We start from the raw sequence: 26,059 nt of genomic DNA on the forward strand, positions 1-26,059 counted from the left end.
GAGTATCATAAAAGTTTTCAATATTTAATTGTTATGCTTTGAAGTTTCCTATCGGTACAGGATGTGATAAAACCAGAAAGTTAAAGCACAGGATTGAGCCAGCCTTTATCACTGAGAGGAAGTCATATCATAGAGTCAAGGCTGTATACAACCAGTGGCGTTATGAAAGGCTGCCCTCAGTGAACGCATGCGCTATGGCCAAAGTCTCATACTGATCAGGAGGTACAGCTCTCTGTGCCAGTCATGGGTGAAAACAAGCAGGAGAGCAGGTGAGCAAAATCATTTTATTTGAATGAAGGAAGGAAGGAAATTAACTGAATTCTTAACTGACTGGCTTCATAATGAATTTATAATGAATTATAAGCAGGTTTTCTAAGCGGTCAGAAGTGCTTAAAGAAAATGAGTTAACTTTAATAAGCAAAATGATTATGTGTAATGGCACCAACTCAACTCGGCTCAACTAGCCATTTGTGTCTTTGATTGTTTTCAAAATGCTTTTTGATATAATCCAAAATTATGATAAAAGCACAAATGAAGCATACAATGATGATACAATGGAAAAGAAAAAAAATTCTGCAGGTAACTGAAAATAGTACAAAGACAACATATCAATTGCTGAAAGTGAAAATGTATCGTTCAAGAGTAAATATATCATTCTTGATGCCAGAAAAAAAAATAAAGATAAAAAAGATACCCCACAATAAACAAGACTGGAACAATTATATAATGCAAAGAAATAAACACCGATAAAACAGATATCTTACAACTAATTGGGTTAATTGGAAACATGTCAGTTATGCTATTGTGGCGTAAAGAAAGCGCATCCTCGTGAGGAGGATGAGTTTGCTGTAAGGATGAGGAGGGAGTTCCCTCCTCTGTGAAAGAGCACATGGACAAATAATCACCATTCACTGCTTCACAACATGCTATTTGCTGAGATTTTCATAATCCACAGTAGATAGCATAGAGAATCAAGATAAATGTCTACATAACAGTCATGATCAAAAAGCAATCAAATTAAAAAAGACCTGATTCTGTGGTTGATATCAGTACATGGGCCCAGGAACACTACTGAAAACCATTCTGGCTCTGTAGTGAAACAGACCTGTGGCTAAACTAGTCTGTCTGTAATCCTTTTACATTAGGATTACAGTTACAGGAAGAACCCAACCCTTTAACACAGAGAAAACATTTGAGATACCATGAAACAAATAGTACAAGACAGTAGACCTCAAACTGATAAGCAACTTGAGATATATATATAATATGAATGTAAAAAATTTGATGAGTTGTCTTTGTGAAAATTTGAATTAAATGCAGCCTTTACATAAAGCTTTCCAACGCACATGTTTGTTGTTTTATGTTTGTCTTCACTGCATTGTAATCCTTTTATTACAGTTGAACAGTAAAGAGGTGAGCGAGCGCTGACTGCAGCAGACAAACCTCTGAGACAGGAAAAAGAAAGGCTTCCCTCATGGAGACCAACAGTGTCGGAAGTGTGCAGTATGACCGCTGGAATGAGGACAATATTAACATGAGCGTGGAGCCTTCACAGTCCACAGCGAGGAGGTGAGATGAACTTTGTCCTGACATAAAGATAGACATCAAATATATAGTTCACACATATTAAATAACTGAATCATACAGCTGAGGAGAAAACTCAAAAAGCTCTATTTGGATGGGATGAAGTCATATGTTTGGACTAAATTGATGTATGGGCTTTGATGGTGTTTAGAAATATTAATTTTTCTCCTATCAGTGAGTTTTTAAACCCAACATTAGTTTAATTCTAATGTGCTCACAAGCTTACAAAACCTTTACAGTCTAATTCAAGTTATCACATGGTGGAAAAGGGTAATAAGTTGTCTTGTTTTTCTTTTGCATTAACAGAATCTACAACAGAGTCTGTGTGGGCAGTACTGGAAATGTCATGAAGACAGCAGCAGCTATAGCTGCATTGGTGTCCATTTATATCATTGGATACGTCACAGGATACTACATCCATAGGTGCTGATGGTAAAACCCAGTCAGGAAAAAAAATAGATGGACATTGTGTGAAATCAAATCTCAGATCAATCTAGAGATTCCAGGGAAACAATGAAGGATGTTTAAACTGCTCAATCTGAGTGTTCAAGACATGACAAATATTTTCATTTATATAGAAAGTTGTACAAATCTCTTCATCATTTGGAACTCCAAATAATAATCAAGGGTTAACACAACAGTGGTTTCACAATTTTTATGGAATGTATTTGCTTTTCTTTACACTAACACAGATTTTTTTATATATCTATAAGACTGGAATTTGATTTCCCACCCTGTGAATGCACATCAGACACAAAGGGCCTGTGCCACCGTTTGTGAGAGTACATCTGTAGTACATTGTCACTTCATACTTGTCTGGTGGAGTAGGGTGATGTTTTTGTAAGCTTTAGCAGCCTGATTATGCCAAGACGTAGGCACATTAATGCATGACATTAAGTCTTATTCATGTATGTTTTAATGAAAATGTACTCTTAGAATCAAGACTAATTCTGTCTACAACCAATTAATCTTATTGAGACTGATTCTGCAATTCTTAGTTGATGTAGAAACACAGCAGTGATATAATCAGATTTTCACTATATGTATATGAACCTTATAAAACTGTCTTTAAGATGGTATTGTGTGTACAAATTTTGACTCTCAGTCCCTCTGGTGCTATGCAATGAAAACTCAAATCAGTATTTTAAATAAAAATACCATTTTATTTCACACAGTGTGCTTTCTTTATTATATCTCTTTATTGTCATGATTCATTGTTGAGCTGAAGGTGAAAAAGCACCCAACGTAGGATTAATGATGAAGGACATGAGAAAACATGATGAAAAAGAACAAAGGCTTTATTGAAAACTAAACTAAAAGCCTTGCCAAGACAGGAATAATAAACTACAAACTAAACTCACACAGAACAAAGGCATATCACACCCCTTCTTCGAAAACCAACAAAGAAATCCAGAGTACAAGAGTACGAGTACAAAAGTGACAGAAACAAACAACATTTAACAATTTGGCACTGAACAAAGACAAAGCTGGAGGACATATTCTGTGGGGAGTGATATCAGATGAGAATCAGGTGTGGCAATCATTAACTGAAGACTGGGTGTAAACAGGAAGTAAATTAACAGAATATAAATGGGGAAAATGCTACCAAATAAAACAAGGAAAACCAAAAGACAAAATCAAACACAAAAACTCTATGACAATATTTGGTGGAAAAGATGGACAAAATGTCTATCTATATATCTTTACTATATATGTGAAAAAAGCCCCTAAATGCAAAGCAAGGCCACTGTATTTGTATTGCTTATTTCAGAGACAAAGGGAATTCAAATCGATTTACATAAAGCACAAAAGAAAAAACCTGCAGAGAAGAAAAAATTAGAGAAGAAAAACATTCAATGCATAGTATGAAACAATAGCCATCCCAAAGTAAAGCAGCATGAAAACACAACTTAAAAGAAGAAGAGAAAATCAACCATCCAACAAAACATAAGTGCAGACCAGTTAAAGGAAAGTATGGTCAAGTTTGATAGAATTTTTGAGAGAAATAAATGAGCAGTCTAAATTAATCTGATCTGTCACTGACATTTGAACCTTCACTACATTTAGACTGCAAACGTTCATATTTGTTAATGACTGAGTAGACTGCAAATGTAAACTAGAGGCTTCTAACTTACATTTGACTGCATAGAAATCTCTTCAATGTCCCTTGACAGAAGGTTCTCCCTAAGAATTAGGAAGCACTGTTGTTCCCAATTGACTAAGTACAAATATTAGATTTCAATAAAATCTGTGTTGGCTATTGATTGTACTGAATCAATCAGAATGGTTTGGTGATGTAATCACTAACAACACAAGACACTCCAATATTGTTTTTAAAAATCAAGCCTATATAGCTGTATAACCGGCTGATCGTGCATATAAATTGTAATTAAAAAAATGATTGTTCATAGCAAATATTTACATGATACCATAAAACAGAAAAATCTCCAGCCATAAAAAGACAAGCTGACATGCATATTAGCTTTGATATTTGGATGCATCTTTAATGTCGATCCGGTACATCCGGCCCAGATGACTTGGACAGCATAATTTGTCAACCTCTCTTGTCTGAGAACTAAACTCAGACAATAAAGAGGTAATAAATCTACATTCCTGCACACATAAACAGGATAAGAAGTACAGTATGTTGACTTTATGAGCCAAACTCATTTTAGTTTTTTTTACACAACACTTTTACAAGACAAACAACATGTTTAAGATCCTTTTACGATGTAGGTCGGCCTGAGAGGACATTCATCCCTTATCAATACTAAGGTAAACGGATGTCTGTGTTCAGATTAAGACCCTGACAAAGCCAAGTTATTCAAAATGTTCATCTTCAATTTTCAGTGTAAAGAAAACAAAGGATAAAACTCAACAACTTAAAGTTGAGTCAATATTAAAACCTAGTAGAAACCTACTTTGACAGGCAGTAGTTATATCCATCATTTAAACTGGGTCTAATCAAATGATCAAAATCATGCTGACATAAATGTATACAGATGCACTGTAATGTTTCTGTTGTTTAAGTTTGCTTTGCCATATTCTAAAGGTATAATCAAAGTATCTTTGATAATCTTTGTAATTAATTACATATCTTTTCAAATGTATTCTGGATTGATGATAGTAATATAGTGTTTAGTAATCTTATTCAGTCTGCAAGTCAACTAATACTTTACCATGCAGCTCAATAAACAATTACATTATAATGACAGAAATCAAGCACATATTAGATTACATTACCATCACTTTACTTGCAGTTAAATGCCCAGATGGGTTCAGGGATGCAGCAGACCTGTTTTAAAACCAAATTTCTATGATCTGTTACCTTCCTTGTGTCACATGTTGACATTTTGAGTTAGGAAGGTACGGCCACAGCAAATCAGGAAGTAAACAGAGTGCACGTCTGTTTAACACGAGTCGTCAACAGAATATATTTATATTTTTATATATATGTATATATATGATTACTTTGTTTCCTGTCACTTCGCGGGCCCTTTCCCCTAGGTTGTATGGGGTATCACGAAGTGGGGAACTCCGCCAGAGTGATGTCACAGTCTGCAGACGGCGGAGGCGGATCTGGAGGAGCTCCGTAAAGTCAACTCCACAGCGTGTCTGAGCAAAATGAAACATGGATGAGGAGGTCGCTGAAAGTTGGGAGGAAGCTGCTGATAGTGGGGTAAAGAATGAAAGACACATCATACTTTTAGTTTAAGACTATTGTGCTTTGGGGTGCCTTTAAATAAGTCTCATGTAGAAGTTATCTCAACGCCGCTCCATGTTAGCGACTTCCACGGGCCAACAATGTGGCTAAAGCTAACGTTAGCTTCAAGAAACTTCGCGAGTCAAGTAGCGTTAGCTATCGAGTTAGTCAGGTTTAACGCGAATTTAACCAGTCAAGCGACTTTAGCTATGTAGGCATTTTGTTGGAAATGGCGTAAATTTGCCAGTCTTTAGCCAACACTGTCCAGCTAATGAATGTGGCTACACGAGGCTAGCTAAATTCAAGGAATGGGAGTTCAATTCAGAAACGCTATGGTTGATGCTAGCTAACGCAATGCTAAGTTAGCTAGTCATTTCCAGGGTCACGTTTAAATTGTATCAGTTAACTTCGGTTTTCTCATTAGCAAATAAACAAACCTCGGACTAGACTGTTGAAGACCCACTCATAAACCAGTCTTGTCTTGTATTCAATTCGGCACACTTGTATCAAATAAATGACTTATTCTTAGTATGTGACATGTTAAACAGCGACTCTCTGTCTCTTAGTTGTGACAGTTAAGCAATTCCATCGACGAGGACCAATATTGTAGATCTGTTCAAATTAAATGGAAATTATTGTTCGTAAGGTAAAGGTGATTTGGATATATTTGATAACTTGATAAGTTGCTGAAGATTTGTAGCTGATGTTGTACTACACAGTCGTCTGTGTTTCGTTTCGCTTGGCATGGCTTAAATTCGTGATAATGGCTCTCTGAACTAAGCTGATTTCCTGTAGCTTCGAGAGCTTGGTTGTTCGGCAAAAATGACCGGGGTTGCGAGCTGGTAGTGTTGCCAAACTGGTCAGTTGCAACATACGGCTAACATTAGATAACCATCGTCATGGTATTTTGGCAGACTGTCGTTAGTTGACTACGTCATGAACGTGGCTCTGAAGGGAAGCTGATCAGGACGTCAGCAGCTCCTCAGGCTCATCTTACAGATGTTTGGACACATTTTTTTGCTGCGGTTAGTCAGGACTTCACTTTGCGTTATATTTACATCTTTTGCTGGTAACATATCTAAAGTTGTCTAACTGAACACTCTGTTATGACTTGGCAGCTGTCATCACAAGTATAAATAGATTGTAACTGAATCCTGCTTTCCATCTACTCTCTAACTTAGTACCTGCTGCTCCCCTTCCTGTCCCAAATCAGTGTTAGTTTACATAAATTTGTGTTTGCACTGCTTTCCCACAGGAAATGGAAAAACGGTTGGAGGAGAAGCTTCGGATCAGCCATAAAGAAAAGTAAGGTCCTCAAATGCTCAAGAAAAATGACTCAAAGATATATCTGTGTTGTTTTATGTTTGCTTGAGTTACCATTGCAAACAACACTTGACCGTTTATTTCCATAGATATACACCTGAACACAAACAGTATGTAAACAGTTTGCAAATGGGAAAGGGAAGTGGATCCTTACAATTCAGAAATTGCCATGTTGTACCAGATATGTGTCTTCATTGATAAGAAGGGAATATCTTAATCACAAAGATGTTCATCGTCAATCTTTTGGCCATCTTAATATTTTTTTTTAAATGTATTTATTTTCTTCCAGGGAATCCAATAATTCTCCCCGATCTCCATTAAAGACAACAATGGTAATACAGGACAACTCTTTACCAGCAGCACCCCCACCTCAGATACGCATCTTAAAGCGGCCTGCAAGTAACGGGTCATTGGGATCACTGATGAACCAGAACAGGCCCACGCCGCAGGTCAAGTCCCTGGCTCAGCGAGAAGCAGAGTATGCAGAGGCCAGGAAGAGAATACTGGGCAGCGCCTGCCCAGAGGAGACTCCTCAGGACAAACCCAACATTGACAGGTAATAATCATGTATGGACAAGTTTGGAAGTTTACTAACAGTCTAAGAAAGTCTAGTATTTGCTTGTGTTTATCTTTAATGAACAGGTTTTACAACTCACATGTCGGCATGGTTGTGAAAATCCTTGCTTCCCATTCCCTATTCTGCCGTTACTTTTGGTTTCATTATGCAGACTACAGCTGGCAGAGGCAGAATGTTTTAGTCCTTTAGTGTCGCAAAGTCTTCATTAACAAGAAAACGAGACTAAAAATGATTGTTGAAAACTTTCTGAAATGTAGCCTTCAGATTACCTGACTGAATAAAAGGAAGTTTTTTTTTTAAACAAATAAATTATAGGTTGCACGCTGTAAAGAAAAATCTGTAATATTTTGAAAATAAAGTTTCTATAGTCAAGGGTAACATTAAACTCATCCACCGAGATGTGTCTGGTGTGAAACTAGATGGATTCAGTAGTTAGAACAGTTCAGAGGAAGATATGCATTGAAAACAAAACCTGCTGCTGAATTTAGCCAACTGGCAACAAGTTGTGAGCAGTTTCTGTCTAGCAGCTGGCACATGGGAACGGATTTTGTCTTTAATTTATTCCCGTTTTCTTTCTTCCCTCTGCCAGGCCAGGCCGCAATAACTCTACATTGCCTTCAGAGGACACCAGATCTAACAATCATACTGTCCGGCAGCCTGCCGGCCCAGACGGCACCCAAGGGTTCCGACAGCACAGATAAGTGGGCCTCGAGGGTGACGGAGCCATCGAGGGGAGAGAGATCAAGGGCCATCTGAGATCAAACACAGTACTGTATCTTTAAACTTCCTTCCTTCAGTTCCCCGATATCAGACGGGCTGTGAGTGCGGCAGCGCTGCCCTCATCGTCCTTCTTGCAGTCATGTGGAACCATCAGGCAGCGAGGAACTCCAGCAGGAAGTCTGTGGATCTATGCTCTCCTCTTTCCCCACTCCAGTCTGTTTGGCACTGTGATTATGGACATTTTCTGAACTCACTGTGATGATCACCCTTTAAGAGATACCCCCCCACACACACACACACACCTCCATCTCTCTCCTCATTCTGTCCCCATGTGAGGGAGGCCGAGGGGCAGAAACAAAGACTTGAAAAAATTATGGTTCAGAGGTGAGGTGAAATGAGGGGCCATATCGAAAGTAGCTGGTTCCTGTGCAGCAGCTTCTTCCCAGCAATAATACCAGACATCACCTTTCACGGTTTTAATTTTTCAAGTGATGGCTCACTAGATTTTTATTTTTCTCACTTGTATTCATCAACAGTAGGGATGCACTGATATCTTTTAAATTCAGATTAAAGTTCCTGTACATAAATAAGAATCTCTTTATGAAAAACAACATTCAAAATTGAGATTTTATAAATGAAACCTTTTTTTATTTGGTGGTAAAATACCAAAATGCTTCATTTTGGTTTTTCTAGTACAGTTAAAACAAATGATATACGAGACACCATCGTGGCTAAAAACACAACGGAGCTGTTCAAGGTATCAGTGCATCCCTGATATGTAAATTGCCATTTGTTTTTAAAAACAGAGGTAGGGGTCGTGTGTGTCAAGTTGTATATCTGACAAGTTTTGTTTACTTTTTTAATGCTTTTCAGCTGTCTTCCTTGGACTGTAATTTCATAGTTTCTATTTAAAAGTAAAAGAAAAAAAAATGGAAGTGGGGAAAGTGGATTTGTCCTTTTTCTTTTCTTTTTAGTAGCTTTTCTGCCCTTTCTTGTATGAAACGGTGGCGATGTCAGAGCAGTGTTTTAATTGAGCTGAACCAAAAGCCCTTTTTAAAATCAACGATTAAAAGGCGGTGTATGCAGCAATTTAAAGAGGAATCAGATGGTGGAATGAATTTACTGCTGTACTTCACAAAGCCTGTGTGTCTTGTCTCCACCATGTCAGCAGTGTTGCTTGTTTCTTCATGTCCTCCTCTGAAGTACAACGTGTAGGAACTCAGGTCCACATGAATGAGACTGAATGAATGAAATGAACTAAGATTGTATTTTTCCAGCGGGTTTGATTGCTCAGACAACTTATGTCCGTATTTAAACTTGGGGTGGCACTTAAGAGGCAGTGCTCTGTAGAGTGAAATATAACTGAAATTATGTCTGTCTCAAGATAAATGAATGCTAGGAGTGTTTTTTTTTTTTCTTTTTCTGTCATTGTTTGCATCATGGTCACAATGGTAACATCGCTCCCTGTGGGACTGTCGAGTGAAAAACAGCAGGTTGTGAACTAGAGTAGTCGACAACGTGGCTTTCCAGGACCAGTGTGCCCAGTAATGTTTTTTTTTTCACTTTTAATTGTTCAGAAGAGATCTCAAAGCCATATTTAGTGGTGCAACATCATCAATACAAAAGGCTCTTAAGGTAATGGTTGAATTCAGCTTGTGCCTCTTGTATCACATCTTTACTTCATGGTTGTTGATTTTATTGCTTTAGTTCAAGAAGCTGAAAATATCTGAAGGAGAGTTCTCAATATTGGTAAGAAACTTTAGTTCCTGAAATCTAGTGGCAGAGCAGGAACGGATGGGCATAGCTGAGCTCAAAATACAAACTGCCTGTAAATACTGATTTAATAAAATTATTTACTAAAAATGGGATTACATGTTGATGCATGTTCATTACTTCACATTTAAAAAAAAAAGCTAACTTAAAGGCAAACATGTCTCAGAACAGCCAGGCTGTAGATAACATAAAAATAGTTTTTATTTTTTTTACAGGTAAACATGACTTTGCATTGTTGTTCAAGTTCAGGATGTGGTTAGGAAATCCAACATCATTTGGCATCGGTGACCGATGGAGAGCCAGTGAGATGCTAGCTGAAGGAGAGATCTGTTGGGGACAGGTTTTGATTGAGGGGCGGCCATGACGTGGAGTCGGACAGGAGGACCTTTAGACGTTTGTACTGTTTCTTGGATGGTCGCCTGCCACGGAGCCACCGAAGGCAGTTCAGAATGCCCAAATCTATCAGCATCTGGAGAGAAAAATAAAGGATGGTAAATGCTTATAAAGAGGACGATGGGAATGGCACATGCTTCGACATGTTAAAGGTGACGTTTGTTAGCACAGTAACGATGAAAGCACACAAGACTCCAGGTTTATACTCAGAGGCAATTTTTGTAAACAATTTCAGGTGCAATAGAAAAAAAAGTTAAAGAAAAAGTACAACCTGAGGGTTAAGGTCCCTACATATTCATTACAAAAAAAAAGAAGAAATGTCTCACTTTCTCAGACTAAAGTGTCCACTCTGCAGTTGAGATGTTAGTACATCTGATTAAGTAGTAGTGATTTAATATCCAGCAGTTAATGTCTGTGATACATTCTGACAATGGTGTTTTGTCCATGGAAAGATTCAAACAGTTTACTTAAACTTAAAACTGTGTTTTAAGTATTATGTCACTGCATATTTCATAAATCTTATTACAAGCTTAATGTTCGGATCATTCTAACGTCACAAGGCAGAGCCGTTCTCATCATAAAGGAGGTGAAAACAACAGTTGAAGTTTGTTTAATGGTTACCGTCCAATCTGAAAGAGACAAATTACTAAACCAACAAAAGAACTCCAGAAGAGGCACATAAACAACTTTTTGATTTATGTGATCTCACATTAGATTTGTTTTAGGTCAGACTGTGAGTCCTTAGCAATAAACCTGTTATTAGGGTATGAAAATATGTTGATTTGTGATGCTATATATATATATATATATATATAAAATTCTAACATGAAACATTTGACACAATTTCTTTAAAATAGTTTGGTTTATGATGTCTGGATTTGGTACAATTATAAAGCAAAGTTGTGTCCAGACATACAGGTCGTTAAATGTAGCAGTTTTAGTTCTTGCCTTGTTTTTAAACAAAAATTTTAGTGAAGTTGGCCGACCTCTCCAAATGTCCGATCCGTTTGATCAGACTTTTCCATTTTGCAGAGGAACACAGGTAGGCTTGCTTTGCAATATCTAACGAACAAGTGTTTTTAAGTAACAATGAAGATAGATCAGATCAACAACTATTCAAAGAGGGCATAAACGAGCTCCATATCGTCACTCACCTCCAAGACGAAACAAACCAGGAGGTTGAGAGCAGCTACAGCGACGAGCAGCATTTTAAAGTTCATATCAGGGATGTTGTACAGTTGAAGAATCCGGCTGAAGAAAGGCCCTGGATACAACACCAGCCAGATCATGACACCAAAGTGGATGAACAGCAGACAAAGGAAGATCACTGGAAACATGAGAAAAGAGTCGCATCTGAGGCTTCAATCTTTGACAGTTTCCCCTTATAATGTGAGGCTCAACAAAAACGACAATAAAGAACAGTCAGTTGAGAAAGAAAAAAAGCACTGGCCTGAATGCGTCACCCTTACGACTGATAATCATCTGTCCTGAATCTATGCGATGACTCACCGTTGTGGTAGAGAGGTTTCTTGTGAGGGTAGCTCTTGGTGACCACCACTGCCATGATAATGTACTGTAAACCTGACAAGTCAAACACACTCGTGTTCTCCATGTTGGGCAGATTGGCTGTTCCAAATTCAGTTGAATTGAGTGGAATGTACCTGAAAAACACAAGTGATGACGCATTACATCATACAGTTTTATAAAGTGTAGATCGGATGCTGGGCTTTTTTTCAAACTGGAGAGATTTGATTTGATCTAGAATTACATTTGAGTTAAAAATGAAGCTTTCAGTCATTCAACTGACCATTCCTGAGTGGTAGTGATGAAGAACACAGCCAGCTGGCCCATGACGATCATGCATGTGTGTATGAAGAGGCTGCCAAAGACGGGCAGCGCCAGTAGACTGGCAGGAGGTCTGCAGGGGTGAAGCTCCTCACTGGGGCCTCCTCTGCCCATCACAATGGCCAGCAACGTCACCAAAGCAAGGTCACAAAACAGGAACTGTAGGTCGGCTACGCTCGTCTTCACCTAGACACACACATTGAGAACACTCATATAGATCTATGCTTGTAACAAGCGTTCAGTGAATGTCATTAAGTCTGTAATTATGACTTTATTGAACAGAAAGATTTATATGTAAAGTCAGCTGAGCTGCTGTTTGGTACAGATTTTTTATTCCCCCCCCACAGACATCAGAAAATTGATTTGTGCTGTAGACAGGACGTTAGGGGTGGAAAATTGAAATTTTCTGTTCAGTATGAACGTGCAAAATTAACTATTTGCTTCAGCAGTCTGGCTAGATCTCTGGACCTGGTCAAGGCAGTGAAACGTTTTGCCCTGAAAGCGTGAGAAGAAATGCGTAAAAAGGTAGTGGAAATATTTTAAACTGAACAGTTTAATGTTCAACAACATAAATACAAATGTGCTGCAGAAACATGTAACATTTAAAGCACCGGGGATGGAGTAGAAAACGATCACTAGTATGAAAATGGGGTTGTGATAGTTTCCCCTCACTGCTACTCACTGTGTTCAGGATAAGGACGGAGCAGAACTGAATGAGGCTGTACAACGCCATGTACCGGAAGAGACTGAAGGAGGTGACCAGAGAACACCGGCCCTCTCTGCACAGACACAGACAGAAAAAAAAAGTCTTTTTTTTCTTTTTTCTTCCTCTGCTTCAAACATTTTCAAAGACGTCATCCTCCTATGTCCTCACCTGATAAGCAGCGGTACGCAGCTGATGTTTTCAGTCTTGGAAGTAAACGGTGAAGCGACCGAAGCTTCTGCCTCAGACAGGGAAACCCCGACGTCAGCGGCTCTCAGGGCCCCGCAGTCATTGGCCCCGTCGCCACACATGCCCACTCGGTAACTGCAGAAAAAGATCAATTACAGACGTTTGACGTAAAGTCAAGCAGCAAACAGTGTTGTCCAGCTGTGGACTAATTGCATTAGTTCTAACATTCCACACCAACTATGCAGTTATCATGCCACTATGGGAACATCTCGTCCAACATCTTATGTGAACATACCCCATAAGGTAGAGACAGGCAAGTTTTTGTTGCCTCCTTAACTTGAACCGTAGGCCTACACTGTACCATTTGAAGCACCCAAGACAGCAGGGTGTTGAAGCCAGTGCAGATGAGCTTTAAGTTGCTCTCCTCAGCCTTTCACATTGCATCTAAAAATCCATTTATCCCCATCTAAAATATTGCACCATATTATCGCAATCTTTGTTCTTTTCTTATGAGCAAAAAGACGAAAAAAACCACTCACTTCAGTTTCTGCAGCTCTTTCACCAGCTGGGTTTTCTGGTCAGGGGCCATGCGTGCAAATATGGTGGCTTGCATCAAAACCTGCAATAACAGAGTTTCAAGCCATCTTTCCTTTGATGGTAGGGATATTCTTTTGCAGAGATCATACAGCTTACGTTACCTTTGGAAGATACTCTGAGAAGTGCTCACAGAGTGCAGCAAAGGACTTGCCACTAATAGCCAAGTGATGGCCAAAACCACCCTGATACAGACCCTGAGAGGAGAGAAAGAACAATAACGGCAACCAATCTTCATCCAGAAAATGGAGCTCATGACTGTGCTGTTCTGCACGTCACTGCGGTAACGACAGATATCACTGAATACAACAAATCCAATCAGTAAAATCTTGCATGCACCAATGTGTGAATATGAGGTCATCCCATGCAATATTGATTAACGGATAACACAATTATGGCGACAGTGAAAACTGCCTTTGTGTGTAAATGAATGCGCTGAGCTGAGAATCCAAAACAGAACTACAATTCTCCTCTTCTTGGGTTTCAGAATAGAATCCCCCCCCCTCAGATTGAAACACCACTGAACACTTTGCTGTGCTGAACATTATACTGCAGAGCTGTATTTTTAGGAAGACCAACCTGACTGATGACCTCTGTGGAGCTTTGGCCAGCAATGGCCCCTCCATCCTCCAGGCTGAACCTCAGGGTGGGCATAGACTGGGCAGTGCGGGGGGTTACAGTGACGAAAATCACATTCTCATCAGACCTCACCATTCCACAGCTTTTTGCTACATTTACTGCAGTAAGAATGTTGTCTCCTATGAAAGGAAGGGCAAAACAAGATATATAAATGGATGCTATTGGCAACTGAATGCCTTTAAAATGACAATAAACAGAGGAAATCCAAAGAGCAAGCAGGCAGAGAAAATAGTCTCACCAGTGACCATAACACAGCGGATGTGCGCCAGTCTCAGGATGTTAATAACCCCGGCACTCTCAGGCTTCACCAGGTTCTTCATTATAAGCAAGCCCAGGAACTGCATGTCTTTCTCTACTTCACCGCTGCAGACCGACACACAGCCGAATTAACACACATCGAAAATCAAAGACACCAGAGAGGCAGACTGAATTCTCACCGATCGATGGTCCTTAAGTCAGACTTCACATCTACGGGTTTACACGCGAGTGCAAGAACCCTGAGGCCTTCACTGGAGAAGTTGTGCAGTTGGCTGGAGAACTGCTCTGGGACTGTAAACACAAAGCGCACCGTGCTGTATTAACGTAGATCTGATAAAGGAAGCAACTGATCTAAACACATGGAAAATAATTTGATTCCAAATAATCAAAAAAACATTTATATACATTATTTTTTTAATTAAATGAATAGTTCGCCTAAATTTGCCTAATAAAACATATCTGACTGAACCTGTCTCAGCTCGACAGAGGCTGGCCACCATCTCAGGGGAACCTTTGATGAAAGCCAGAGCAAAGCGTCCCCCGTGGGCCACCGTCACCACGCTCATCCTCTGCAGGGCCGAGGAGAACGGAAACCTCTGAACAATGGCCGCTGCCTCGCTTATGGGCTGAGAGCGAAAAACAAAAAGGAATTCATGCAGTAACTCCAGGCAGATAAAGAGTCTTTCATAACAAAAAAAAGCAGGGATTACACTGTAACTACTGTTCTTATTCACCATCTGCTGATAGTGAATTCATGTGATGTCTTTTCAATGCTAAAGCCCTTGACCGTTTATCTAAATTCCACAAGGTCCTGGAATTCTGTTTGTGTCAGGATCATTTTTGCAGCACCAAGGCTCAAGAGAAAGTAAGACTAATACAAGTGTCACAGTATTGCAGTCATTGAAGGATTGTTCACTTCAAAAACTATTATTGTTTGAGCCATATTGAGTGATGTTAGGGGGCACTCACCGTTCCCTGAGCTTGAGGCTGGTGAGTTGGAGGTCTCATAACAGCCAAAACTTTGTGACCTCCAAATTCTGCATCTAACACATCCCCGTCCCCCTCTGGCTCCTGGAGAGTCTGGGAAATTGGAGACAACATTAGTTTAATATAACGTTTCTCACTATTGATTTAAAAGTTACTTTTGATATTCATTCTAGGTTCAAAATGGAAAGCTCTCTCAGTGATGGAAAAGTAAAAGTGGGATACATTAACAAATCCTAATTTCTGAGCGTAACCATCCATTCTCAAGAATATAGACCAAAATGAGTCGGTGGTACGTTAATGTCTTTAGACAACAATAAAACGTCAGTACTTTGGCTTCTTAAGATGAACGACAAAAGGTTTTGTAAGTCAAGCGGCATGTCCAGGTGACACATGCCATGTCTAATAAGCCTTAAAGTATCATACCCAGCCAGTAGACTCAACCATCTTCAGCTCCAAGGGGTCTCCGAGAGGCTGACCTTGCAGCAGTGTAACAGTGTGACAGCAGGCTAGGCCAGTCTGCAGGGGACCCGGGGGCAGGAGTGTGGGCCCCGGAACCAGCTCTGAGAAACCAGCGGGTCCCCCCTCCATCACTCCCCACACATCCAGACCCTCCTCTGTCAGAGTTCCTGTCTGGAAAAGCAAAAATACTGTGATTATACTATAGTAGCACCAACAAACAGTCCATTAACAGATTCCACCCGCACCTTGTCAAAGCAGAAAAGTGAAATCTTGCCACAGATGTTGATGCGTGGTGGACTGATGCAGAAGATACCGCGACTCTTCAACCTCCGCTGGGCGTAGATAGTTCCTGTGGTGATGGCAGCAGGCAGGGCGGGGGGCACTGCAATCGTTACAATGTCCAAGCTTCTAACAACCAACTGCAGCCAGGTCACCTGGACACATGCAGTCATACGTCAGTGGGAACAATTCATTTAAGTACAGACTTATAAGTACAACATCATTTTGCCCTTATATTGTAGCACTTACATTGGTTCTGAGGAGGACCACAAAAATGTAAATGGTGCCAATGAGAGCTGAAGCAAGAAGAACAATATTAGACAGCGTAGATAATCTGAGTAACTAGCTTAAACGTGAAGACTAAATTTGCTTCTTTATACACTCTTGAAACAAATGTGGTAGGGTTGTTAAAGCTTACCAACGCAACCTAGAATGAGCAGGAACTTGACAGCATCTTTGTAAAATCGGAAGTTGATTGGCTGGGGGTACAAAATGGAGCTGACCAGGTCGCCTTTGGCTGTGAAAAACCCTGCAGACGAGGCAGAAGCAGCACAGATGGCTTTACTTGGAGAACACAAAGAAGACGTTAATGTTGCCCTGAGCAGTTCTCTTGGAAATGCCAAGTCTGTGTCTTTGAGGCCTAAAAAAATATAACTCTAAACAACAAATACCAATGCCAGGAATGTGGATTGCTTCATTTCTGCATGTACATCCACTTACTGTCACTGTCCCATACAGCTATTAGAAGTCAAAATCTCCAGAGGGTGCGTTAAACAAGTACAGTGAAAGCCGACAGATATCTGTATTAACCACCACTGCTCTGAAATATCTTCACTAACCAGTGCTTGTGACCACAGCAACAGCCCCGCTGCCTCCTGGCCTTCCTCCTTTGGCCTGAATGAGCTGGGTACCACAGAAAAGAGTGTGTCGGCGCTCAGTGTCGGAGCTGTACATCCTGTCACCAGCCGGCAGTGGGGTTTTCAGCACGGGGACACTTTCACCTGAAACGCATGAATGGGACAGGCTTCGGAACCATTTGGCATCCCACACAGACACTTTTATCACCAGATTTTGTTCATTCTCGGAGTGATTTACAAAATCACAACGTAGAGCCCAGATTCACGACGTGAAAACATCTCTATTAAACATCTCAGCACTATGAAGGGGCAAGAAATCAATTGCTTGGAACGCTCGCATACAGCAAGCTTATATTCTAAATGCACTTTCTAATTAAGAAAACCAATTCGCCCAAAGTCACTTCTGAATTTGTGACTCTAATCACGGTCCAGGTTGTGAAGTGTGGCCTGAGCAAAGTCACGAAAGCTTTATGAATTAACTTTATTAAAATGACTGAAAAGGGCAAAGTTTCCTTTTCAGGGGCGTTCACTCCTCAAAATCTAAAGCTATTGTTAAGAGTTCTGAAAGAATTTAATCACCTCATGGTATCACATTAACACATTAAATGAACTTGTAGCTAAAAACGAACAAAAAAACAAACAAACACATAATCTTTCCAGTTAGTCCTTGAAGGTCTGGCAATTACCCGTGAGCATGCTCTCATTGACGAGACACTCCCCAGCCAGCAGGGCAGCATCACACGGCAGCAGCAGACCCTCCTGGGGGATGATTAGACAGTCACCAGGTACCAGCTCCTCTGAGCTAACACGCTCCTCCACTGAGAGAAACAGAACAAGAGTGAAGAGTCCCGGGTTTAATGGCGACCAAAACATTATTATGTGCCTCTCTGAGGTGCTATTAGTTGCTAGATCTTGCAACGTGAACCATTTCTTTGAAGTTACGCTTACTTTTTCAGCCTTTTGTTGCCCCTGTCCCAAACTTTCTTGAGATATATTGCTGCCGTCAAATTCAAACCCATTTTAAACCTTTAGGGTATAATAAAAAAAACAACTAACAAATAAAAACTTTCTGCCTGCATTGAATTGTGAATATTCATCTGGACGCAAACATGAATCGATTAACCTTTTCAACAGACTCTCAGTTCCATATATTGCAAAGAGTTTTCTGATTATTATGACATACCCCCACTGTTTAAATCGTAATTCTTTCTCAGCAAAGTCGTTAAGATTTTGCTTTTAAATTCTGCTGCTCTGACACATTCAGATCAAACTCGTTATTTCAGAGATTATTGCAGGAATCAAAATGATCCCAAATGTTGGTCCATTAAACAGCCGCACAGACTTTCTGAAACCAAAAGACACTGGACTCACCTCCCGAGGCTTTGCGTATCGTGACGGTTGTAACCAACCGGGCCATGTTGCGAAGAGTGACGCTTTGCTGTAACGAGTGAAGTCAAATGAAGTTTAGAAAATGTTATTTACATCTATATCCAGAACTATATGCAGAACCATATAATTAAATGTTGCTGCTCTCATAAGGCTCACCTTTCGAGTTTCATAAAGTGAGACAGCGATGGAAATAATGGAGATAATAAATATACATAAGGCGTAAAAATAATACGAATCAGTCATCCACAGGGTGATACTGAACATTTGGAACACATAGAATGGGTTGAGGACCTGCAAACACAGAAAAAAATTAAAATAAATCAACTTTCAATCAATTATGACTTCAAAGTATATATATATATATATATATATATATATATATATATATATATATATATATATATATGGGATCTTTCATTTCACCTCTTCGAACAGCATCCTCATGTAAGACTTCACAGGTACATCAATAAGGTTGGCCCCAAATATCTGCCTCCTGAAAGATACACGTTATGAATTACTCAGCAGCCGCCTCTGGGATGAAAAAAAGCCTAGACTCATATATCCTCCCGTACCTCAAGCTCTGTTCCAGGGGACTCAAGCCCTTCTGGAAGCCATACAGGTCTTTACACGTCCAGTCCTCATTGAGGACACTGAGGACAGAGATGAAAGAGTTTTACACCGTTAGAAATGTCATCAGAGCATTCAACAGCCACGTTCACATATTTCAAAGGGATTTGTCTCGAGGTATTTTCTTCTGGTTGCATATGGTTGCGGCACTTTTGCTGTCGGTACCTAACACGACAGAAAGCTCCCTTCCTGTCCAGCCAGATGTAACGCATTCCTTCAAACACGTAGAAGCGCAGCAGCGTTTTCTGTAACGCGGTGAAAAAAAAACAGTTTCAGGTCTGGAGATCTGCATCACTCAGCACATCATCCTATGAAAAACATTTCAACAGTCCTTACCTCCTCCTTGCACAGCAGAACCGTATCTCTCCATTCAGCCTGCTCCAGCTGTCCCAACACCTCCAAACTGGAGGGAAACGATGAAGTAAGCAGAGAATAGGTTACGTTTTCCCTTTAGACTTCTTAATAGGCGTCTCAGAAAGTTTCAAGATTATACTGTTGGAGGACAAAAGCATGGAGCTCACCAGCCCTCCTCCACCTCCTCTGTAAGCACCTCCACCACATGCTGCTGGCCAAAAGTGTCCTGAGGGAAAATATCACATAAGTGCAGGAGCTTTTGTTGGAAACTGGCGTCATGACTGACCAAAATAAGACTCAACTAACAGAAAACACTGGCCTAGTCGACAATGTTTATAAGGTTTCATGCTGGAAATAAGCTTATTATGATGTAAAGAAGTACAAATAAGAACAGTTCCAGACAGTTAGCATATCATAACAAGTGGAAACCTTATTTCTAACATTCCTACTTTAAATTAAGGGCTGTTGATGTCATTTAAATGTTCAATTATGCAGTGCTTTTATGCACTTAACATAACTTAACATATAAGCAATATAATGACTGCACTAAGACACTTTGTATTAGCTTTGACAGCTCATCTATTATTTTACATGCAAGTTTCATACAGCTTTAAAAGGACAATGTGAAGGATAGTCGCAGGCATCAAACTGCAGCTGTCAAACTGGGTTTTAATTCTGCACGTGGATTTATTTTCTCACTCTGAGCAGCAGAATATCTGCCAAAGCCAGAGGGCAGGAGCAGCAGCGGGCAAGGACAGCGAGCCTCGGGCGCCAGTGAAACACAATCAGGAGGAGACCCAAGGACAGCAAGGCAGCGACACGACACAACCACACCCGCCAGCGCACCCACTTATACCCCTGTACGTCCTGCAGGAGCAAAAAGTCACACAGTTCTTTCATTCAAACACAGGCTCAGTTTCATTTTCAAACAGAGGTTCGTTTAAATAGATCTCATCTGCTTATCAAAATGCACAAGATAACTAGAAAGGCACTTTGTCCAAAGGTCAAACTGTCCAGTTTTAAAGACAGCAACCTGAATCTGAGCGTTAATGTGCTCTTCTCTTGCCTATATAATCGACTTCTCTAATGAAATTCGGTTTCACCTAACTTTGCCGACTAACAAATAACAATGATAGATTTGTCCACCTCCATTCTTTTCAAAGAAGAGGAAATGGCCACTGTAGAAAAACACAGATGTGACAGCACCTTGTTTAGCTGGTTATAATGCCACCAAATGTGACTTAAAGTATTTCCAACCACTTGTTCCTCTATATCAGATGTACAGTACCCTGTGCACATACATGTGGCAGGTGGTAGGCACCGCATCCTGTAAACAAATCACACAACCATTACCACTTCAGTCTGCCCATCTGTCCCCATAGACTTTTCTTATGTTGGTTGCACCTTCTTATTTTTCTTGGCCACATTTTGTTGCTGCATTAAGCTTTACTTGCTACATCGGCAGTCACTGTATGTATAGCAGAAACACTAAGGGGGATCTTACCATGTGTGAGTCGGGACTGAGCAGGGGGTCCCGTGGACTGGGTGACGGGAGTCCGCTCAGCGGCTCCACCGCACTTCCTACAGAACAGGACATGAAACATTAAAGGTTCCTCTGCTATCACATTTACAATCAGGAGCAGAACACACACCTCTAAAGTCAATATTAACCAAACACAAAACCACAACACCCATTGTCTCATATGCTAATTCATATATCCTCAATGCTTTTCCTCAACTCCTCTCCTTGCTTCTTCGTCCTTCCAACCAGAGATGTGAGCGGAGGAGGCGATGAGGAGACAAGAGGGAAGGAGGCAAGGTGACAGGCTTTTAACAAACGGGGACATCCTCGCTTCTGAGCCCTAATATTTAGTAGACCGACCATCAGTTAAACGAGAGGTGTGGCACGGCTGTAATCATATTTCCAGTATTCTCTTAAAACCCAACATTGTATTTAAGTATTTCTGTCAGATTATTATCAGATGAAGGTTGAAATTGGTTGATACAGGATACATCTGAGCAGCAGCAGCAGCTGCCTGGCTACATGAGGCGAGGCAGTGGCCTCATATCATTATCTATTCTACTCAGGCTCGGTCTGTGATGCAATGGAAATGTGCATCTTTACCGCTACATAAGCCTGTTGTTTCGAGTGTATAGCAACACACTGCTGGAGTCCAGGAAAACAGCAAGATGCACACAATAGATAGCACAAAGATTGCTACACACACACACACACACACACACACACACAACCACTCTATGTAGTCTGTTTTACAACCATTTGAAATTGATCATCACAGCCATAATGGTAACATCCAAAGACATCAGTCATGATCAGAGCCGCTGACTGTCCCAGCAGCTGGAGGACCAGTTCCGGTAGTGTTTTCTATCAATGTAAAAAAGATGGGATGGTGTGTGTAAAATAAAAATGAAAACATTTACAGTATGTGCACAGTAAATGAAAACAGTGATGACCTGCTCTCCATCTTTGCTTGAGATGCTCTCAAGATTTTGCCACAACTTTTCTGTGGCCCTTGTCCCAACATTTTGGAAGAAAAATAACTGGCAGTAGGTCAGGAGATAGAGAGTTTATCTTCCATTTTGAAGATCGCTGGTTTGAGCCCCAACTTCTCCAGTCTACCTGCTGAAGTATTCTCATCTATACCATCCCTCAATGTGTTCCTCACTTAGAAATCACTTTGGTATTGGGTTCAAATATGGGCTACTTTTAAAGATGTAAAAAGAAATGAATGAATTCAAAAAGGCATAACCTTTTTGAGCTTCAGCAATTGTTTTAAATGTTTGCCTGCACCCCTGAATTTGATGAATGAGTTTTGGTCACAAATGGATGGATGCATTCTGTTTGTATTTTCATGCCATCCCAACTCACATCAGAGCATTTCAAAAGACAGAAAACAAACAAAGGAATAGATTATATGTGCAAACATCCCTTCATGTGTGTGTGTGTTAATTTGGTAATGAACTAAGTAAGTGTGAGGTTTTGACTAAGTTATGCAACTTAACCTTGACCGAGGCACAAAGCTTACTGTGTGTTCAATTAGGGCACAAAACTGCGGTATTAGTTTGGTTTAAAATAGTTAAAATAGTGTTTAAGGACGGCCAATTCGTTTTCTTAATTCACATACAAGCAATGCCATTAAACAAATACATCTGCAAAAAAAAAAAAAAGAAAGAAAAAGATATCACAGTGTTTCTAGTTTTAATAAAACTATAAGAACACAACGCAAACACTGACAAACTTTAGGAAAATACACAAGAAAACACAGTCACCATAAACGTCAATAAGGTCGGTAAACACACCTCAGTGCGACCGAAACACTTGCAGCTCCGAGACAAACATCAGTTTTAAACATCCCATAACGTACTGCAGGTTTGTTATTGTGTCCTGGGAAAATCGGTGTTTGAATAATATGCGATAACCGGGGAGGAAAAAGACGACATGAATTGCAGTTAAAGTTATTTGTTTGTTCGGAAGCGCACTTCCGCCTCCAATTACAAGAAAAATACCGACGACAAAACAATTTTCGAAACGCTTGAAGAAGAAACTGAGCTTACCGTCAACTCCTGACCGTGAGTGTAAATGATTTCCCAAAATGACAAAAGGATCACATATAGTTCATCTGCTAATCAATCCTATCTTATGCTACTGCTTCTGAGCGTGCGCGTAGGCACGAGCGCCACTTGTTCAACTGGTTTTTAAACTGGTACTGGACTATTTGGGCTTTTTTTTTTCTGACAGCAAATAAATGAAAAAAAAGCTCATCTTCTACACTCAAAAAATGAGGCGAAAATAAATACCGTAAACATCTTTTACGCCTGTTGCTACATTGTAATCTTCACGCGCGGAGAAATGGACAGAATAGATAGGAAATGCACGGCAACCCAAACAACAGATGGGAAACAACAGGTATCAATGCTTTGTAGATTGGCAAAGACAGGCATACTTCTCTATAGATTATGTTTTTCTCCATTTGATACCAACCTCTCTCATCGGAGCCATCAAAAATAAACATTTAAACTACTGGTTAAACATCAAGTTAGCATTAAGGTAATAGAAATAGTTCTGTTTGCCCACTAATTACTCCTATAGGTACTTGTATCCTGTTGTGAAAAGTCATTTTGATGCTCTGTCTACACACCGAGCACAAACTACAGGAACAAAAAGCATGGGGTCCTCTGCCTTATGCAAATACTTGTGATATAATCTTGTGAAAGTTTATCTGGAATTTGCGGGTTTTGCCAAATCACATGCTGGGCATTGTCTAACTAGGCCATTCTCAACCAAAAGCATCAGATATGTAATAAAACCCTGCTCAATTCCAGATTCCAGTGTAACAAGAGGAATAACCTGTTAAAAGAAAACTCTCACAATACAGCAATATCAATACAGGTCTTAGGTTAATGTATAAAGTTTCAGCATGTTTTGTGTGACCATTTCAGTGACAAACCTCACCCATAGGAATTCAAGACAACTGCAAGCGATCATTACACTGCTCCTCACTCCTGTCCCAGACATAAATGAATAACTCTGTTCAAACAGAACAAACTTTCCATGGTGTCAAAAACAGGGAACTGTGGTGTGTACAGATGACGAGACAGACACAAGACAGTCAACTGAGCTGAGGCTGCAAAAAAGCATTCCGCAACCTCAAGTAGCACAAAGAACAGGGTTTACTGGAAGGATATGACAAGGCCCACATCCGCTGGATGGACTGTCAAATTCTATCTTGATTTCTTTATTGTAGATGGACCTGGATTTTTTTTTTAATGCCGTTGATAGTATGTTAGGGTATTTGTGACATGAGCATTACAGATGAACAGTCTGCATCAATCATGGTCACATTAATATCTAAAACACAAAATGTGCTGCAGTGATAAAAGCCAAGAACTTACTAGAATCAGCAGTTGTAGACGTAAGAGTAATATTAACGTTAGTTACAGTTGTGCTTTATTTAGCACCTGATTTAAAGGCACTGATGCAGTAGTAAGATCTGTGGTGTAAGCTGTTTGAAACTGAATGGAATTCCCTGCATTCCAATAAGATGGAGGTACATTTGGATATGAGAAAATGTGACTAACTCTTTTCTTTAGTTCTGGTGAATTCAAGTTAAACTGCTTTAAGTTGCACAAGAAATAATCAACATAAGTAAATGTTTTACCTGGTTCTCTGATTATGATAATTCACCTATAATAAAGGTCATAACCAGATAGTTAACTAGCCTGTCTTTAAGCTCTGTTATTGCAGTGTGCATTCACTGACTACTGCAGACTTTTACATCATGTTACTGATGAAAGGAAGTGGTTTTTTCACAGGAACTGACCATAGATTAAATGACTGTGACAGTTTAGGTAAACAGCTCTGAGCACTGGACGGCGGGATATCAACCCCAGCTGTCTGGCAGTTGCTAACAGTTAGCAAACACAACGTGCAGCCTTCTCTGTGAAAGAAACGCCACCTAAAAAGCAGTAAGAACCTCTTACCACGCCTGTCCATCTTCTCGTCACGATGACACCATTCCCATAGTTCCTCTCAATGACGGTCTGTCTTTTTACCACGCATTACACCTCCTTTCAAAACGTGCAGCTACAGCAGCTTCACCTTTCTACGGCAAGTCTAATCGTCCAAAATTGTCACATGCTTGACCAATGAACGTCACAAGCCGTGACGTTAGATTTTGCGTTGCCAACAGTGGTCTTTTTCTTTAACAAGGGATTCAATGTCTTAAACAAGGTCATCCGGAAACTTCTCTAGTCTATTAATTTGGTGCCATGTCGAAAAGTTTTGTGAAAATGTTAAAAATGCAAGTGGCACATGGTTTGATTACATGTATATTGATTAAGATAAGTAATTAATCAAGAAAACGTGGTAAAATAAACACCTAAATCTGTGTTTTGGATGTTTTCTCTTCAAAATATTTATGTTTAAGTGTCGCTTTCATGAAATAATCTCTTTAGTTGCTGGTCTACGAGGGGTTATTGCTGATGTGATGTAGCTTTGGTTTAACCCTTGTTACTTTCTGGTATTGTGGGGCTCAAATTGAGCATCTTCATGAAAAGGCTCCTAAAGCAACAACACCTGTGTCATGGTTTATAGTTTCTGAATCATTAAACATTCAGTAAAGTTCATGTTCAGTTGGTATCTACAGCATTTCAATTTGCCTTTCAATTTGTAAGCGCTTCATTTGTTGTGTAATTTGTTTGGTTTTGCTTCCTGTTCTTGTTCTACACCTGAGTTTATACTTATTTTTCTTTTTAATTCAGTGCTTGCGGTTTTATTCCGGGTTTAAAAAATAATCTACTCGTTAAGCTACTGCTCTTGCCTTTAGGCAATTTACAAAGATCCCAGTTTACTCAGTGTCTAATCGTGTGTGAGAGTGTTGTTTTAGGCGTGTATTTAAGGCTTTATCAGCATAGTATCAGTTTCAATTGCTATTTTGCTTCTGTACCGTGTGAAAAGGGCTACCAATTGTCACTCGCCTGCTTTGTGTTATTCATCACTTCCCGCAGTGTACACACTATTAAGTTTCCTTTGCTCATTGCCAGATTGTTTTTCCTCTTGTCAGTACAGTTCTGTTTTGTCTGGCTTTGTATTTTCTTTGATTTTTCTGGATTCTCTGCCCCATCACCATTTTTGGTTTTGTTCCATTAGTTTAAGCAGTTTTAAGTTTAAGCAGTTTTAATCAACTTTGGTCTTCCTTCTGTGACAACTCCAAATGAGTTATAAAAAGATGTTCAGCGGTAGGATTTCACTGGACCTTGTTCTCATTGCGACAGCAGAACATACA

The 26,059-nt window shown here is 39.9% G+C and overlaps 2 protein-coding genes across 4 annotated transcripts; one reads left to right on the plus strand and one right to left on the minus strand.

Moving 5' to 3' along the window:
- Window positions 1-5,077: 5,077 nt before the first annotated feature.
- Window positions 5,078-9,775, plus strand: szrd1 (SUZ RNA binding domain containing 1). The gene is made up of 4 exons (XM_072366995.1): window positions 5,078-5,263; window positions 6,543-6,592; window positions 6,900-7,166; window positions 7,777-9,775. The coding sequence occupies exons 1-4, from the start codon at window positions 5,216-5,218 to the stop codon at window positions 7,886-7,888; spliced, it is 477 nt and encodes a 158-aa protein (XP_072223096.1). The 5' UTR covers window positions 5,078-5,215; the 3' UTR covers window positions 7,889-9,775.
- Window positions 9,776-9,857: 82 nt separating this feature from the next.
- Window positions 9,858-24,887, minus strand: atp13a2 (ATPase cation transporting 13A2). Of its 3 annotated transcripts, none has more exons than XM_072366611.1 (29): window positions 24,756-24,887; window positions 20,758-20,834; window positions 19,953-20,120; window positions 19,421-19,479; window positions 19,236-19,302; window positions 19,065-19,144; window positions 18,845-18,922; window positions 18,696-18,765; window positions 18,429-18,563; window positions 18,255-18,321; window positions 17,570-17,701; window positions 16,866-17,027; window positions 16,445-16,555; window positions 16,276-16,322; window positions 15,993-16,181; window positions 15,712-15,918; window positions 15,271-15,381; window positions 14,771-14,927; window positions 14,481-14,592; window positions 14,282-14,406; window positions 13,984-14,162; window positions 13,509-13,601; window positions 13,350-13,429; window positions 12,793-12,945; window positions 12,601-12,697; window positions 11,881-12,104; window positions 11,583-11,734; window positions 11,228-11,400; window positions 9,858-10,149 (listed from the first exon to the last, which is right to left on the minus strand). In XM_072366611.1, the coding sequence occupies exons 1-29, from the start codon at window positions 24,766-24,768 to the stop codon at window positions 9,991-9,993; spliced, it is 3,477 nt and encodes a 1,158-aa protein (XP_072222712.1). In that variant the 5' UTR covers window positions 24,769-24,887; the 3' UTR covers window positions 9,858-9,990. The 3 variants fall into 3 exon arrangements, with proteins under 3 accessions (XP_072222712.1, XP_072222713.1, XP_072222711.1); XM_072366612.1 differs by lacking the exon at window positions 24,756-24,887 and adding an exon at window positions 22,830-22,841; XM_072366610.1 differs by lacking the exon at window positions 24,756-24,887 and having other exon boundaries at window positions 20,758-20,850.
- Between the last annotated feature and the right edge of the window lie 1,172 nt (window positions 24,888-26,059).

The sequence above is a fragment of the Leuresthes tenuis genome, unplaced genomic scaffold, assembly GCF_036924035.1.
Source record: "Leuresthes tenuis unplaced genomic scaffold, fLeuTen1.0.hap1 SCAF_16, whole genome shotgun sequence".
NCBI classification, from domain to species: domain Eukaryota; kingdom Metazoa; phylum Chordata; class Actinopteri; order Atheriniformes; family Atherinopsidae; genus Leuresthes; species Leuresthes tenuis.

What these genes read in the sequence shown, in the direction of transcription:
- atp13a2 (XM_072366610.1), bottom strand. Translation starts at nt 20,850, where the DNA reads ATGTCCTGTTCTGTAGGAAGTGCGGTGGAGCCGCTGAGCGGACTCCCG. An exon ending in CCACAGAGGTCATCAGTCAG is followed by an intron (nt 13,602 to 13,983) that starts GTTGGTCTTCCT and finishes CTCTCCTCTCAG; the next exon opens with GGTCTGTATCAGGGTGGTTT. An exon ending in GAAACCTCTCTACCACAACG is followed by an intron (nt 11,401 to 11,582) that starts GTGAGTCATCGC and finishes TCATGTTTCCAG; the next exon opens with TGATCTTCCTTTGTCTGCTG.
- szrd1 (XM_072366995.1), top strand. Translation starts at nt 5,216, where the DNA reads ATGGATGAGGAGGTCGCTGAAAGTTGGGAGGAAGCTGCTGATAGTGGG. An exon ending in AGGAAGCTGCTGATAGTGGG is followed by an intron (nt 5,264 to 6,542) that starts GTAAAGAATGAA and finishes GCTTTCCCACAG; the next exon opens with GAAATGGAAAAACGGTTGGA. An exon ending in GACAAACCCAACATTGACAG is followed by an intron (nt 7,167 to 7,776) that starts GTAATAATCATG and finishes TCCCTCTGCCAG; the next exon opens with GCCAGGCCGCAATAACTCTA.